This window comes from Balaenoptera borealis, assembly GCF_965194805.1.
Source record: "Balaenoptera borealis genome assembly, chromosome: 7".
NCBI lineage: Eukaryota > Metazoa > Chordata > Mammalia > Artiodactyla > Balaenopteridae > Balaenoptera > Balaenoptera borealis.
The window spans coordinates 83,338,106-83,353,962 of record NC_138864.1 but is presented as its reverse complement, the minus strand read 5'-3'; the positions used below and the strand labels follow the sequence as shown (position 1 = coordinate 83,353,962).

The 15,857-nt window shown below is 46.6% G+C and overlaps 1 protein-coding gene across 3 annotated transcripts in view; it reads right to left on the bottom strand.

The window, feature by feature from the left end:
• The window catches only part of MTURN (maturin, neural progenitor differentiation regulator homolog), a 29,817-nt gene extending 17,911 nt beyond the window's left edge, over nt 1–11,906 (bottom strand). Inside the window, exons 1-2 of one of the 3 annotated variants that reach the window (XM_082398046.1) lie at nt 11,324–11,887; nt 1,503–1,625 (exon numbers count right to left, since the gene is read on the bottom strand). In XM_082398046.1, coding sequence (XP_082254172.1) covers nt 1,503–1,625; nt 11,324–11,485 — 285 coding nt within the window. In that variant the 5' untranslated portion in view covers nt 11,486–11,887. Of the gene's footprint in view, nt 1–1,502; nt 1,626–11,323 lie in introns of all 3 variants that reach the window. The other 2 variants (XM_082398047.1, XM_082398048.1) reach the window with 2 other exon arrangements.
• Between the last annotated feature and the right edge of the window lie 3,951 nt (nt 11,907–15,857).

The window sequence follows — 15,857 nt, the reverse complement described above, 5'->3', positions numbered from 1 at the left end:
CATATGTTGAAATCCTGACCTTCGAGGTGATGGTATTAGAAGGTGGGCCCTATGAGAGGTGATTAGGTCATGAAGGTAGAGCCCCTATAAATGGCCTAGTGCCCTTATAAAAGAGGCCCTGGAGCTCTCTCTCTCTCCTTCCACCATGTGAAGTTCAAGTGAAAAGATGGCCATCTGTCTAGGAAGTGGGCCCTCACTAGATACCAGATCTGCTGGCACTCTAATCTCAGACTTCCAGCCTCTAGAACAATGAGAAATAAATTTTTGTTTATAAGCCACCTAGTCTATGGTATTTTGTTCTATCAGCCTGAACAGACTGAGGCTGCTCTCAGGACAAGGATGAACCAGAATAAACCAGGCCTGCAACCTGACTGTCCATCACCTGGAGAGTTCTAAGAACCACAAGTCTCAAACTGATTGAGGGTGGTCTCTGACTGACAGGGCCCCTCCAGCCCTGGCAGAAGCAAATAAAAATCCTCTCTGGAGGAAAGTACCATCATCTTAGGCCTCAATATACCCCTATATATAAATTTGCAAATACAAATATACAAATTTTCAAGCACGCAGAGATAATCCAACACGCGAAAAAACAAGATACCATGACGGTGAACCAGTGGTAACAAAAGCTGACAGAACAGACTCCCAAACCTTGAAATACTGGAATATCTGACAGTCTCTTATGCAGCCAAGCCTACCATGTTCAGAGAAGCAAAAGACAAGTTTGAAAATTCCAGGAAAGAAGTAGATACTATTTTAAAAGATTTGAAAAAAGAAAAAAAAAAAAAAAAAAGAAATCCTAGAGCAAATAACCCTGAGCATGTAGAGTATTTATGGTGGGCAGGGAATTGAACTTGGGGCACGTGTCACGTAATCTGACTTTCTCTTCCAATAAAAACAGAGAAGTAGTCTTCCAATTAGGGGTGAGTATTCATTTTACATGTTTTTCAGTTATAATGAAACCAACTGTCAGCTAACCATAGACATACAGATTCCTAAATCCTAAGGGGGTTGGGGGAAAGCAAGCTCTCTATAAGAGACTTCATAAAAAGAGAAAAGAACACAACAACTATCCAATTTCCTCCTTCTCCATATCCATCAACATGGAGGTACATCCTTTATATAGCCTTCTGGCAATTTCCTGCCATAAGAGAACCTCCATAGCACTTCCAAGCATTTTGGTTTTAAGTCTACTGGATGAGAACCAGAATACTCAGTTGTCTCATAAAGGCTCTGTTTGCTTCCCACCCAATCAGAGATTCTTAACTCAAGTGATGCTAGAAATAACCATCATCCCTGCAACAAACAGCTGTGTCGCATCCCGTTTCCCCCTCCCTCTCCGCCCTCAGCCTCCCTCCACTAGCTGCTATCTTTAAGCCACAGGGCAGACAAGAGAAAAACAATTAGTCACCCCAGGTTTTGCCCACTTTCCCCACAATCCATGTTATTCAAAGCACAATCAATGGAGACAACAAGATGGCTTTAGAAGCCAAGCAGGCACCTACAGGTCTGAAAGACTTGAAGACTTTTTCCAAGACTTCATGGAGCGTCTTCTTGCCGCAGGAGGAGATGTAATCCTGTGCTAGCTGCAAAAAAGGCAGGCAGTCCTCGCTCTCACTCCACACGTGCTACATGCCCGCCGGCAAGGGAAAGGAGAAAACAAAGACACACAGTCATTATACTCAGTTTGAAATACACAAAGCCAAGAAGATTTTTTTTCTTTAATTACGTGAATTTGAAGAAGGCCTCCATTCCAGAGTAAAATCCATATAGTCATTCTTGATTTGTTTGCATTGAAGGAGATCAGAAAATGCATACCCTGCAGAAACCCCCCATGCTTCTGGTCCATAATCTCACCTGCTCAATTTTCCATCAAATCTGCTCATACATAGTAAAAGCAGCATTGGGATCAATATTCCCCCACCCATGATTTCCACCGCCCCCCTTCTGGTGCCAGCTATGGGTGGTTTTAAAACAGGAGGAAGGAGAAAGGAGAAAGGAAGGAGAAAGGAGAAAGGAAGGAGAAAGGCTGAAGGATTAATTAGGCATAGTTTGTAACTGCTTACTTGGAGATATTCTTTACCCAGATTAGCCTGTGATGGTAAATTTACTTCAAGATGAAATGAATTCAGGAGAACACACAGAAAAGTCATCACTAAGTCACCAGGAAACAAAGGCTTTCTGAAACCTCACCTTCCCTTAAAATGCTTTAAGAGGGCATCGTACCCAAGCAACACCTTGCAATGTTAACACGCACCAAGAGGAGACTGATTTAGGTTTTATTTTTTCTTAGGGCTAGACAAGTGGGTTTTTTTTCCCCCAAATGAGGATATCCATTTTAGCACATCTTTAAGACTAGGCTAGTTTCTCCCATAAATGTTCAAGGATCTGGAATAAGTCCAAGAAACAGGCTTGAGAGATGTAGATGCAGAAGGCCCCTGCATATCTGAGCAATGGAGGGGGCACTGAGCTACCAGGATGACATCAGGCTATCAGTCAGGTACCAAGAATCGCTGTTTAGAAGGGCCTGAGCAGTGACAGCTCAACGTTGGTGAAAAAAATGCAGAGGAGAGGAAGATATTTGGCAGATGAGAGCAAGGAGCAGGGACTAGGCAGCAAGAGACAAGATCAGTTTGGAGAAATGGTCCATGTCAAGCACTTGCCCCCTCCTATTAATACAAATGATTAGAGCATCACCCCAGAAAGTCATACGCCCAACACTCAATAAACATATTTCACTTCCTTCTTTCTCACTGCAGGATCTCCAGGAACTAGAAAGAACTTAAAACACTGCTCAGATCCAAGAGAGAATAACAAGGTGCTAATATGCCATCTTTACCACCCAATTATCTGTGTTTCATAGATGTGAAGGTCCATTTCCGACACGTGCTGCTCTAATTCCAGCAGACTTCTAGAGTAGCTATCGCCTTGACCTAATAAAGATAACTTCTAGATTCTCCAACCTTAGAGAATAGCTCAAACACGATTCCCTATTAATTAGAGGCCCTTAAAGTTGTTGAGCCTCTGAAATGCCATTTATATAATAGTCTCTTGCATTGTACAAAAGCATAACAGTACAAAGTGCTTTTATATCCATTACTGCACTTGATTCTTAATTAGTGGGGATTCTGCAAGACAAATAATAAAGTCCCACTTTATATAAGTTCAGCTCAGCACCCATTTTCAAACTCAAATTTTAAAAAGTTCAAGCATATTTCAAATTCTTATCCAAGTCAGAGATGGGATTAACACCTAGCACCACACAACGGAAAATTTTAAGCCTGCCTTCCCTAGACTTGTTGTGAAGATTAGAGAAAAAGTAAAAAGTTTATTTAGTGCCTGGCACAGTGCCTGGTTGGCAAATAGTAGATATTCAATAAATGGTGGATATAAGTCGCCTATTTCCCCTTTTGCATCTGCAGGAGGATTGGGGGTAGGGGTTTCCACCTGCCACAAGGCTAAATCAGACACCCTATGTGACTTCACTGAGAACACTATCCAAGGCAACTTGGGATATAGTTCATTCAGAAGCAGGTGTATCTATGAAAACCTTGCATGGCTATTTTTTAACTACATTTTTTTTAAAAAGTACTTCAAATTACAAAGTAAACTAAGGAAAGTATATCACTCAAACAATAACAGAATCACAGAGTATCCACCACTGCTTGGTAATCAGTTTATTCAGTTTGAGTGTTTCTAGGGCATCTATAGCCTCATGAGGAGATTATTCATGCCACAATTTTCATTACTCCACTTTTGGAATTGTTGATTTATGAATATATTGAAGAAAGACTTAACACCTGCTAAAGGGCCTTATGTCCAGTGTGCCTAAATTTCCTTCCCGTGGCTGTCTAACTCATCCTGAATTCCCAGTAGTGTTGGTTTTGTGGTTTAAAAGAGTTTTAACTGAAGCTCTGCCCAAATGATAACATGAGGGAGCAGGGGGTTGGAATAAGACAGGCCCAGGTATACACGACCACTTAAAAGACATCACTTACTAAATGTTAATTGTTTCATATCCATTGTATCTCATAATAAAAGGTATTCAGTTTTATTTATTGAAACTGTCCCCTTCTACAATTAATCAAGGCAGTCAGCATATAAGATAAGATGAACTAAAAATTAAGTCTGCAGTTGAGAACATAAAGACAAAGGGGAAACAACAGAAGAAGAATAATGTAAAACCAACTGAGATTAGGACAAACAGTGCCGGGTAAACAAGCCTGGCACTTGCCATGGATGGGACACAGATTTGCCTCCACTGCTTTCCAGAGGCCTATGCTATGCAAAGAAAGACATGCCATCAGTGCCCCGAGGCAGTGCCCACGTATAAAACAGACCAGCTCTTCAGAACTAACAGGAAAGGGACTAGGGGCAGGAGGGTTACCTCTTAGGAAAATAGAGAGGCCCATTCCAAAACCAAGGGAAGGCAGAGAGAGCGTGCGATGGCTGGGCTGAAGCTACTGAAAGCAGGATCTGAGGTCTAGTCTTGTACAAAGACAAATGGGCACCTGAAGACCCAGAGTCCTGCACCACAGGGCATGGCCACAAGGCCTTCAACTTGGAAAATATCAAGCATATGTAACCAAACACCCACTTTGGCCACGAAAAAACTATAGCAGGGGGTCAGAGAACCTGTGACTTTGAACAATGTAATTCCCTGGCAAATATAAATCTGGGGACAGAATGTATTGAATTTCCAATAGGGTAGTTAGAGCCAAGGCAGATCGCAGACCTGGACTATCATAATAGGGGAAATGCCAAGAAAAGGCTTCGCTAAGGAGGGGAAAGCGGTGGTTCTTAAGCTTTAGCTTGCATCACAATCACCTGGAGGCTAATTAAAACACAACTGTTGGGTCCTACCCCAGAGTTTCTGATGGGGAATGGGGCTGAGAATTTGCATTTCCAACAAGTTCCCAGCTTCTGCTGCTGGTTCTGGGACTGCAATCTGAGAACAAGAACCAGAGTGGAACTTTGACCAACTACATATTTGAGGGTGGGCGTTACATTAAAAAAAAATCTAAATGTCATTACTGACTAAAACCACCTCCAATTTTCAGGATGGCATGGGTTGCAGTGAAGTGGCCCCCCTTGTACCTACCTTGAGCAGCCTATAGATTCCTGCTCATTTAGAGTTGAAAATCCCCAGTGAGAACTCTGATTTCAGCACACACCATCTGTGGCCGTTCTTTCTGTTTTTAAGTTGGGTCAGAGTTTATTATCAAAGCTCGCCCAGCTTAAGACATTATAACAATGTCATCTGCAAACAGGAAAATGAGCGCCTGTTTTCTGTAGTATAGATGAGAACATCCAGCTTACCCAAAAATGGAATTAGATCATCAAGGTAATTCAATCCTGCAAACATTTTATTGATCACAGTCTGTGTGCTCCTACGGTTCTACCACTTGTGGGGATGGCACTTGACTTCCTGGTGCTTAGGCAGAGTTGGGGGTGGCAGGGGAGCTAAGAACATGCCTGTTGCCCTCCCAGGACTCAGTTATCTGTGTCAAAGGGCCATTGCCAAGGACCTCACTCTCACTGCATGGGTTTTCTGCTGTCAGCAGTACTGGGGAGTGCATTTTAAGTTGGTGCAGCTTAACGCACAACTGACTGCTCTCCACAGAAGAGATGGTGTAAGAGGGTAAGAGCTACAAGCCATCTCATGCCAGCCAACGTATTTCTGCCCAGGGAAGAGCATGGCTGGCCACACCTACCATCTGCTCTTGGTGTCAAACACTGATCTGTTTTACCAACGAGGAAACTGAGGCTCAGAGAGGTTAAGCAACTTGTCTGTGGTCACAGAGGAAGCAATGGGCAAAGCGAGGATGTCAAGAGAGGTGTCATGCCTTCAACCTGAGCCTCAGCTCCTTCCTTTGTAAGTCGCAGAAAATAATAATACCCACAGGGTGGATATAAACATTCCAAGAGATAATCTGTAGATAACCCTGCCTCTCATTTGGCAGGGGCCCAATGAGTGCTTATTCCCTCCTATTTGAATTTATATTAGCAGAATTTTACTCTCCTCAGGATTACCACCCATGAATGATGAAGGACATATCTTTTTCCCTGAAATAATCTCTCTGTATGAATAATGCATGGCCACCGTGGAAGGCATTAGAGTCTACCACTATTGCTCATTTAATCTGCAAATAATAATGTGATATAGGTATGATTATCCCCATTTGACAGAAGAGGAAACTGAGAAGAGAGTTTAAATTTAATAAGAAAGTGCCTTCTTTCCACTCTACCACCATGTAAACATGATGCAATCTCATTCAAACAAGTTGTATTTTCTTTCTCCAAAATGTTATTAGTCACAAAATTGTTATTTAGTCACATAGTTAAGAATAGAGACATGCCTAGGACGAAAATGGAGAGAGAAAGACATAGGCATAGGCACACACATAAAATTAAATCACATAGTCCCTCTATAAATAAAACATGTTTCTTCAATACTATGACAACTGCTACCTTTGTTTTTGCATTGAGGAGGGATTAAACTCTACAAAACTGTGGACCCAAACATGTCGTGGACAGTAAGGGAGCACCCCCCTCCCTGTCGGCAGCGCCCAGGCACCAGGGAGGGGCCGGGCAGTGAGCTTTGAGAGCTCCTTTCTCCTGGCCTAGGCGAAGAGGGAAAGCAGCTGGTGCTGCCATGCCCAGGAGCACGTGCCCCTCTGTCTGTCTGGCATGTTAGTGGCTGCCAACACCCCATTCCTCAAGCCTGACCGAGCTCTCAGGACCTTTTGAGCTGGCAGAAGAGGGGAGCACACTGCCTGTGTGTGCTGTCGGCCACTTCCCCATGACACCTGAAGAGCCAGGCAGAGTAGCTGTGTCCTTGAACTTCCAGCACACACAAGGCACTGGCAGCATTTTATCCCAGGACCTGAACTCCTTGGCCCTCCATGGAGAGAGACCTGAACCAGGGCAGCAGTTTGGAAACGGACTGCAGGGACGGGATGACCTGTGAAGCAAGAAGGGGAAGGAGTGCACAAGGGACCCAGGAGCTGCCAAAGAAAGGGCAGACAGAAAGAAGTCCTTGTTCCTAGGCCTCTGGAGCCCCCAGCCTGATGCTGCCTGGGGTACAGTCTGCATGGCAGAAGGCACAGCCCCCTGGGCTTTGGCTCGAGTCCTGGCTCTCTTACTTCTTAGTGGCATAGTCCTGGATGAGTCCCTTAAACTCATTAGCCTCGGTTTCCTCACCTATAAAATGGGGATATAATAATACCCACCTTAGAGAATATTTGTGAGGCTCAATAAGAAGTAGCCCTTGAACCCACAGTCTGAATTGGGTCCCCTGTTGTCACTCCTGTGGTGCTATATACTCACTACAAGGCTACTGTTCAAGTTGCTCTACCATCTATTAGCTGTGGGAAAGTTAGTAAACCTTGCTGGGCTTCACTTTTCTCATCTGTAAAGTGGAGATAATTACAGAGTAGCTTGTGAGATTACTAAGATTAAATGAGTTCATATATGCAAAGTCTGACACACAGTGAACTGCACGTAAGTGGTAGTTGTCTTTGAAGCTGTCACTCTTGAAATTTAACATCTATCTTCTACACTAGACTGTTAGTCATTCATTCTTACAAACATGGATTGAACGCCTATCACATGTTTGACACTGTTCCAAGCACTGCAATACAGTGATAAGACAAGCTCTCGTGAAGCTTACAGACTAGTGGGGCAGGCAGAAAATAAACAGTGGACTATCAAGTGCTGATGAGTGCTATGATAAGAATAAAAGGGTGAGGGAGGGAGTATGTGGTCAGGAAGGTTTCTCCCAGGCCGCAATGGCAAAAAGGAGCTGGCCATGTAAAGATGTGGGGGAAGAGTACTTTAGGCAGAGGGAACAGCACACGTAAAGGCCCTGAGGCAGGAATGAGCTTGGCTTGTCTGAAGACCAGAAAGGCCAGTGTGGCAGGAACACAGTAAGCAAGGGGGAAGAATGGTCCAGGATGAGGTCATAGAGGTGGCAGGAGACAAATCATGTGGGGACTTGAAGCCAAGAAAGCTTAGGTTTTATTGCAATAATGGGAAGTCAGTTCAGGAGAGGTAGGGAGTGGTGAGAACATGACTTGGATTATATTTTAAATAGATCCAGAGGGACTGCTGTGCAGAGACCCTGCCAGAGCCACTAATATCATCACCCCCACTTCAGGCACTTTTCCCAAACAAGTCTGCTAGGGAGGTATTAATATCATCCCTATTTTACAGATGTGGAAATCATGGCAGAGAGGGGTTAAATAACTTCCCCCAAGTCTCAAAGTTAGATGTGGGGAGCTGGGGTGCAACTTGAGTAGCCTGACCCCAGAGCCTGTGCCCCTAACCATTATACCACTCTGCCTCTTAGATGAATAGAATGGCCCCATTCTAGGTAGCCCTGGCCAAGTGCAGAGTGAGCCCTCAATAAAAGTCTGTTGAATGAATGAATGAATGATATAAAGACACTCTGTAAATTGAGAAATGCTATGTAAATATTCTTATTGTTAAATCCTTCAGATTACATTCCCTTCATCTCAAATTTCTTCTAATGTTTAGCAGATTTTTCTGGGAAAAGAAAAAGAAGAGAAGTAGGACATTTATTTCATGTCTGAGTTCCCTTAGCGAGAGGCAAACAGCACTTGACAAATCTGGCCTGGGACAGATTAGAGGAGAAGTTTTGGGCGAAGAAAACTCCAGTGGTTGGCATCTCGTCCATTATGGCCTCTAGAAACTGAAAAAGTTCCAGTCTACCCAATGAATTACTCCCCCCCACCACCATTATCTTTCTTCCCTATCTATTTCATTTAATTGTCAGTGAATGAATACTTTCAAAAGAAATACTTTCAAGCACTTTACTCATACAGGTGGGAAAACATTTAAAATATAATATGGGTGGCCTTGAAAAAGGCCTGATATACTTAATGTTTCTGAATGATGGTTTGATAAATATATTCAAGGCAAGAGAATAGCCTTGCTTTTCTCTACCTACTTGTTCTCTTTGGATATGTCTCCTGCAGTGCCAGCAAGAAGGCTGTGTGGAACTCTCCCCCATAAAATCCAGAACCATGAGTGATTCTTGTCCCATCTCGAACAATAAAGAGGGGGAAAGGTCACTGGCAGTCCAAGGAAGCCCAGGGCTAGAAGGGACTCCTAATCAAACCCTAACACTGCAACTACTTGGACCCTGATGCCCTTTCCACTATATACTATATACTGGAGCTTACTTACACTTTTACAATGGAGTAAATCCCTTTTTAATGATCTCCCACTGACAACACTAATTTACTTATTTTAACTACAGTTAACAGTGTTCTTACATACACTTATAGTTTACTTGCTCTTCACAAGTACCTATGATGGAGGCATTCTGATCAACCTCATTTTACAGGTGAGAAATTGAGGCTCTTAAAAAAGAGACAAGTTCTGGGCGTCCCTGGTGGCGCAGTGGTTGAGAATCTGCCTGCCAATGCAGGGGACACGGGTTCGAGCCCTGGTCTGGGAAGATCCCACATGCCGCGGAGCAACTAGGCACGTGAACCACAACTACTGAGCCGGCGTGGCTGGAGCCTGTGCTCTGCAACAAGAGAAGCCGCAATAGTGAGAGGCCTGCGCACCGTGATGAAGAGTGGCCCCCGCTTGCCCCAACTAGAGAAAGCCCTCGCACAGAAACGAAGACCCAACACAGCCAAAAATAAAAAATTTAATTTTTTAAAAAAATTTAAAAAAAAAAGACAAGTTCTAAACTCTGGGGAACCCCAGATCTCTGACCCAAATTTGTGGGGCCCTTGCTGTGCACTGGAGACTATTAGGTGCTTTATCTATTTGATCACCTGGTAGTTGGTATTATACCCATTTTCTGGATGTGTACACTGAGCATCTGAAAACATTAAAATGCATGTGACCAGAGTCACACAGCCAGAACTCAAATCTGGCTGTCCCCCAATGCCATCCCTCTTCTAGAGTGCCGCAGGGCTGGGGCCAGGTGGGTTGTTCACCTTTGCGGGGTGGGGTGGGGTGGAGGTGGTGGGAGGGGCATGCTTTATCGACAAGTCATACAAGAAGCCTTCATCTCTCTGGGGCCAAGAGAGACAATCTTGCTGTCTCTCTAACTCTTTCTCGAACTTCCCGTTGGTGGTAGGGGCGCGCGACAGCCTGGACCTCGGCCCAGCTTTGTCTCACCCTACCTGAGGAGCCAGCGCCAGGCCTCGCCGAGGCGCTGCCCCACCTCCGTCCGCAGGGGCGGCAGCAGCGCCAGCTCCAGGCTCAGGCCGGCGACTCAGGCTGGTAACCTGAGCCCATAGCCGCCTCCATCTTACATTTGGGGACCATTATTTTTTCCTCGTCCTTACAAACACTTCATGAAGCGCCATCCTCGCCCAGTCTCTGCACCTCCCAACCCAACTCCCCGGCCCTCTACATCCCCTTCCTAAACTACCAGCGCCAAGATCCCAGGTGGGCGCAGGATGCAAAGTCGAGGTTTTGGACACCGCAGTTCCAGGTCCCGGTACCTCCGAGCCTGGGGCAGGGCGGGGAGTGGGGTGGGGAAGAGAAATTCCCCCTCATCTAGAAAAACCGAAGGGCTTTGGCAGGGCCGAGGCCGCCGCCTCAGCTGGACAGAACCTCTCGGGCTCCACACACCCCGTTGGAAGCTCACAGAGAAGCAATGGAAGCACGAGAGGAAAGGGGGATAGGCGTGCCTGTGTGTGTTTGTGTGTGTATGCGCACGCGCGAGTGCGTTTTTAAGATCCGAGGTGTAATTCCGCAAAGAAGGTCCAGGAGATGGGGCATCGCTAGTGTGGACATAGGCTTTGTGTCCAAACACCGATGAGAATAACATGGGGGAGGGGGACGGGAGCGGGTTCTCCCTGGCAGGGACAACTCGAGGAGTTGCGTCTGCGCATTTAGAGGGTAACGGGGTTCCTCACCTGGGCGGGACGCCTGGGTGTAGGAAGCTCCCGACTCCGGATCCTGCGGGAGGGGAGGGTCCGCGCGCCCTGGCCCGCACTGGTGCGAGGCTGAAACACCCCCGGAGATGCTCCAAGCCGAGCACAGCGCTCGAGCCGTGGGGTCGCGTCCCGGAACCAGCCCTCTCTAGCCCGGCTCCCCGGATCCTAAGGACGCCCCTGCCTGCCGCCTACCGGACGCACCCGGAGCGCTGACCCCAACGGGCCGGGCCCGAGGGCTCCCCCGGCGGAGCGCGGAGCAGCTGGGTGCGCCGCGGTCAGCCGGTTACGCCCCCCCACCTCCCGCCCCACCGCCTCGCGGCGAGGGAGCTCGGGCGCAGGGAAGCGGCCGCGAGTCCACACTCCCGCGCGCTGCGGCGGTCCCTCCCCCAGGCACTCACAAAATTGTCCCCGCAGCCGTTGTCCGGACACAGCACGTAGAAGGAGACGCCGGGGTCGGCGTAGAAATCCATCCTGCGTTCGGTCTCCTCGGTGGCGATGAGCTCGAAGGGCGTGTTGGAACACCATTTCTCCGCAACGTCAGCCAGCTGCTGGAAATCCATCCTGGCCCGCCGCGCCCGCTGCTCCCTCAGCCTCCTCACTCGCCGCCCGCCTCCCGCTCCCTTCGCCGCCCGCCCTCCTCTCCTCGGGCGCCCTCCTCCCGGGCGGGCAGCGCGCAGCTCTGTGGGCTCTCGGGCAGGCGGCTGGGCCGGGCGACGCGGGCTCCCTCCAGTCCCGGGGCTCCTCCCGGCGGGGACTGTTTACATGCTGTGTGTAACGGGGTGGGCGGCGACCAGGGACAGCGCGGCGCCGCGCCCGGCTCCTCCCCGCTCCGCCTCTCCTCCCGCCCCGTTTCGGGCCGCCCCCGAGGCTGGCGCGGCGGCCGGGCGAGGTTGGCGGTGGGCGCGATCGGGCGGGACCTGGCACGTCGGGAGGGACCGGGCGCTCCGCGAGCTCCCCTGTTCCACCCCCACCTTTTTAAAAACTAACCCTGAGCATAGCTGGGCCCTCCCGAACCCAGGGCCGCCCCGGCCCGTGACGTCATGGGCCCCAGCCAATCAGCCGAGCCTGAGGCCAGCGCCGCGGCCTGCGAGCCCGGTGACGTCACAGCGCGGGCCCGAAATCCGCGGCTCCCAGGTTGCAGTGAAGTGGAGTTATGTGGATCGCGTTTATCTGCCTTTGGAAGGCCGGGAAAGCGTTTTCCCCAATGCGACTGAAATGCAGGGAGGCTCACAGAATTGCAGATAACGTGTACCTTGTCTGAGGCTGGCAATGGAGAAGCTGAGAAAACCTAAGGGAAACAGAGCTTTTTTTTTCAGAAATCACAGCTCTGTTCTCTGATTAACGTAAAGAAATGTTTCCCATAAATACATTTACTAGACACTGAAATGAATGTCCATTTGGAAAGGAAGAGGAAAGTTTTGGGATTTGGGGGTTTGTTTTTGTGTGTGTGTGTGTGTGTGTGTTAACATAAAGCTGAATATTTCTTAGAAATAAGCCTTATAAGACTAGCTTGAATAGTAGTCACCTTCAATCCATATTGTATAACCTAAAATGATCAACTGCTAATTTGGGAGAGAATAAAATACATTTTAAAACAAGAGTACAAGGCCCAAAGAGTGCACCTGTTGAATGCTCACTGGCTGCCGGGGAACAGACAGGCATTGCTGGCTTGCAGAAAATGCGTTGGACAGAGCCCTGGCCCACAGGAAGTGAATGACTACTAGCAGAGACAGGCTAAATAGCATTCATTCTACAAACATTTAATCAGCTTTTATCTTTAACGTTTGTCTTCTGAACCAGGCACTGTGCTAGCCTTAGGGATAGAAATATGAATAATAGGTAGTTCCACCCTCAAAGAGCTGGCAGACTAGGGAAGGGCAGCTCATGACACCACAAACCCATTGAACACACCACTTCCTCAATAGAATAGATGCGATTCTGGAAAGTTGTTTTTCTTGCACATCTCTGGGATAGGAATTCTTTTTCCCTTGGCTTCCCTTAATAAAATCAAAGCTGTATTCCCATAGTGAAAGTAGAAAATCCAGTTAATCTTTTGGTAGAGGAAGAGGTCACGACAGTGATCAGCCTAAAGGCTTCCTGGGCACTGAATCCTATCTGATCTTTTTCCTGATGGGAGTTGTCAGTACCTGGAAGTTAATGCTCATGTGTAACAGTTTCACGACTTCGTAATTTCTGAATCCCTTCAAAACAATTCAGTTCAGTGAACATTCCTAGAGTATCTATTGAGTACCAGACAAAGATGCACAAGGCCCAGTTTTTGCCATCTAGGAATTTACAGACTGAACTAGGGAGGATTCTAAGATGACCTTCAAGATTCCTGTGTACACCAAGATTCCTGGTATACCCAGATGTTCTCCCAATTATTCAAACAACCACTAATCTAGGTACTGCTGTGAGGGATTTTGCTGATGTAACTAAGGTCTCAAATCAGTTGACTTCAAGATAGGGAGATTGTCCTTGGTAGGCCTGATGTAATCACGTGAGCCCTTACAAGGGATTGGGCTTTTCTTGGAGATTCAAAGCATGAAGTCGATTCATCATCAGTGAGATTCTCCACTAATGGCTTTGACGATGGAGGGGGCTGCTTTCCTGGAGAGGATTCTAGGCGCTCAGAGCAACCCCTGACCGCCAGCCAGCAAGGAAATGAGACTTGAGTCTTACAACTGCAACGACCTCAATGAGCTTGAAAGTGAATTTCCGCAGAGCCTCCAGAGAAGAGCTCAGCCTGACTGATGGCATGATTTCAGCCTTGGGAACCCTGAGCAGAGAACTCAGTTATGCCTTGGCTGTGCTAGAAATTCTGACTTACAGAATGGTGAGCTAATTAACGGGTGTTGTCTTAAGTTGCTAAATTTGTTTTAATTTGTTATGCAGCAGTAGAAAACTAATACACAGGACAATGAAGGAGACAGACACAAGAATAAAAAAATTCAATACGCTGTTGTGTTACAAAATGTTGCTTTTTTCTTTCTTTCTTTCTTTTAAATAGGGACACCTCAAGATAGAGCAATTGTCCTTGCAGTCTTACCTGGTTCTGCCACTTAAAGCATTATATGCATTAGTCTGGAAGTTTCAAAAATGAAGAGATTCTTTAAATTTGAAACTAAAATATATAAAAGACATAGCTTTTCTTCTTTTTGGAAAGGAGGGAGTTTTACAAATACATGTGTTTTTAAATCCATCTATCAAGTTTGCTCCAAGTGATGGATGACCATAATTACAAAGTTTTATTTATTTAACAAATACTTTTTGTCAGAAGATGAAAAATTCTCAGGATGAAAAAGAGCTCTCTGGGGCTTCCCTGGTGGCACAGTGGTTAAGAATCTGCCTGCCAATGCAGGGGACATGGGTTCGATCCTTGGTCTGGGAAGATCCCACATGCCGTGGAGCAACTAAGCCCGTGCGCCACAGCTACTGAGCCTGAGCTCTAGAGCCCGCGAGCCACAACTGCTGAGCCCATGAGCCACACTACTGAAGCCTGCCCGCCTAGACCCTGTGCTCCGCAACAAGAGAGGCCACCACAGTGAGAAGCTCGAGCACCGCAACGAAGAGTAGACCCCGATCACCACAACTAGAGAAAGCCCGTGCGCAGCAACAAAGACCCATCACAGCCAAAAATAAATAAATAAATAAAATAAAATAAAAAGAGAATTCTGAGTATAAAGCAGTTGTTCAATAAATTGAATAGACATCGTTGGTTTCCTTAGAAAGGCGTTGAGTTTAAAGAGCAGAAACTTGAGTTCTGGGTTGATTCCCACCTCAGTGAGTTTCAGTTTCATGTATTGATAACCTGCAATTTACTTAATTGCCCTGAGCCTCAGTTTTCTCTTCTGAAAATGGTGACAATAAGTGAGATAAAGTATGTAAAGTCCTTTTTCCAGAACCTGGCACACAGTAAGGACTCAGTAAATGCCATGATTACTCTTAATCTGCTTCTTGGGAATGATTTGTAGGAAGATCAGCTGATGAATTTTAAAAGTAAAATTCAGGAGTGACATGAGGGTGATAGCATGGTGAGTACTGATCACAGATGATGTGAAGTATTTTTTCCAAGCATTTGGAGCAGGGTTTCTCAATAGCAGCACTACTGATATTTGGAGCTGGCTATTTCTTTCTTGTGGGCAGTTATCTTTTGCATTGTTGGATGTTTAGCAGTATCCCTGGCATCTACCCGCTAGATGCCAGTAGCATTTCCCCCCACACTCCCCCTGCCACTGTGACAACCAAAAATGTTTCCAGACATTGTTAAATGTTCCCTGGAGGCCAAAATCACCCCCACTTGAGAACTACAGATTTAGAGAGAAAAGTCTTGCACTTTTTATGGAAAGGGTGCTCACATAAAAGCAGTGGAAATTAGTCCTGGAAAGTGCATCTACAGAGGGTGCTTGAACCTTGGTTTCCTTAATGCAACTGGAAAAGTCAGTTGCTTGGACAGGAAGCCGATAAGTCACTCTGCTTCCCTGCTGCTTGGACAGAGTCCTGTGAGGCGTCCCATGCAGAGATGTATACAGGCTCCAGGTACAGGGCAGTGGTCATTCCAGAACTTCAGTCGGGTCTTTTGTGTAGCCCAAGGCTGAAGGAACATCAGGGACCCCTGAATCCCCTTTCTTTTTTTTTTTTTTTGCCTTTGGCCATTGTTCAGAAGTAGAAGGAAAATTAAACCATAGCCCCATTGGTGGGCAGAGAGTTGTTCAGGCTTCATTGTATTTAGAGAAATGTTTCTCTTCTTTTATAGGAATCTAGACTTTACTCTCTCTGAACACTGTGTTTGGGAGATGTGTGTTGTTAAGGAGAGGAGGCATCTTCACACCTCATGCTGGCTGCTAGATCTCAGGAGCCCTAATCGGAATTGCAAAGCCCACCCGAGATTCTCCTACTCCAGCCGACTCTTCCACCCACCCCTGTTCCCAA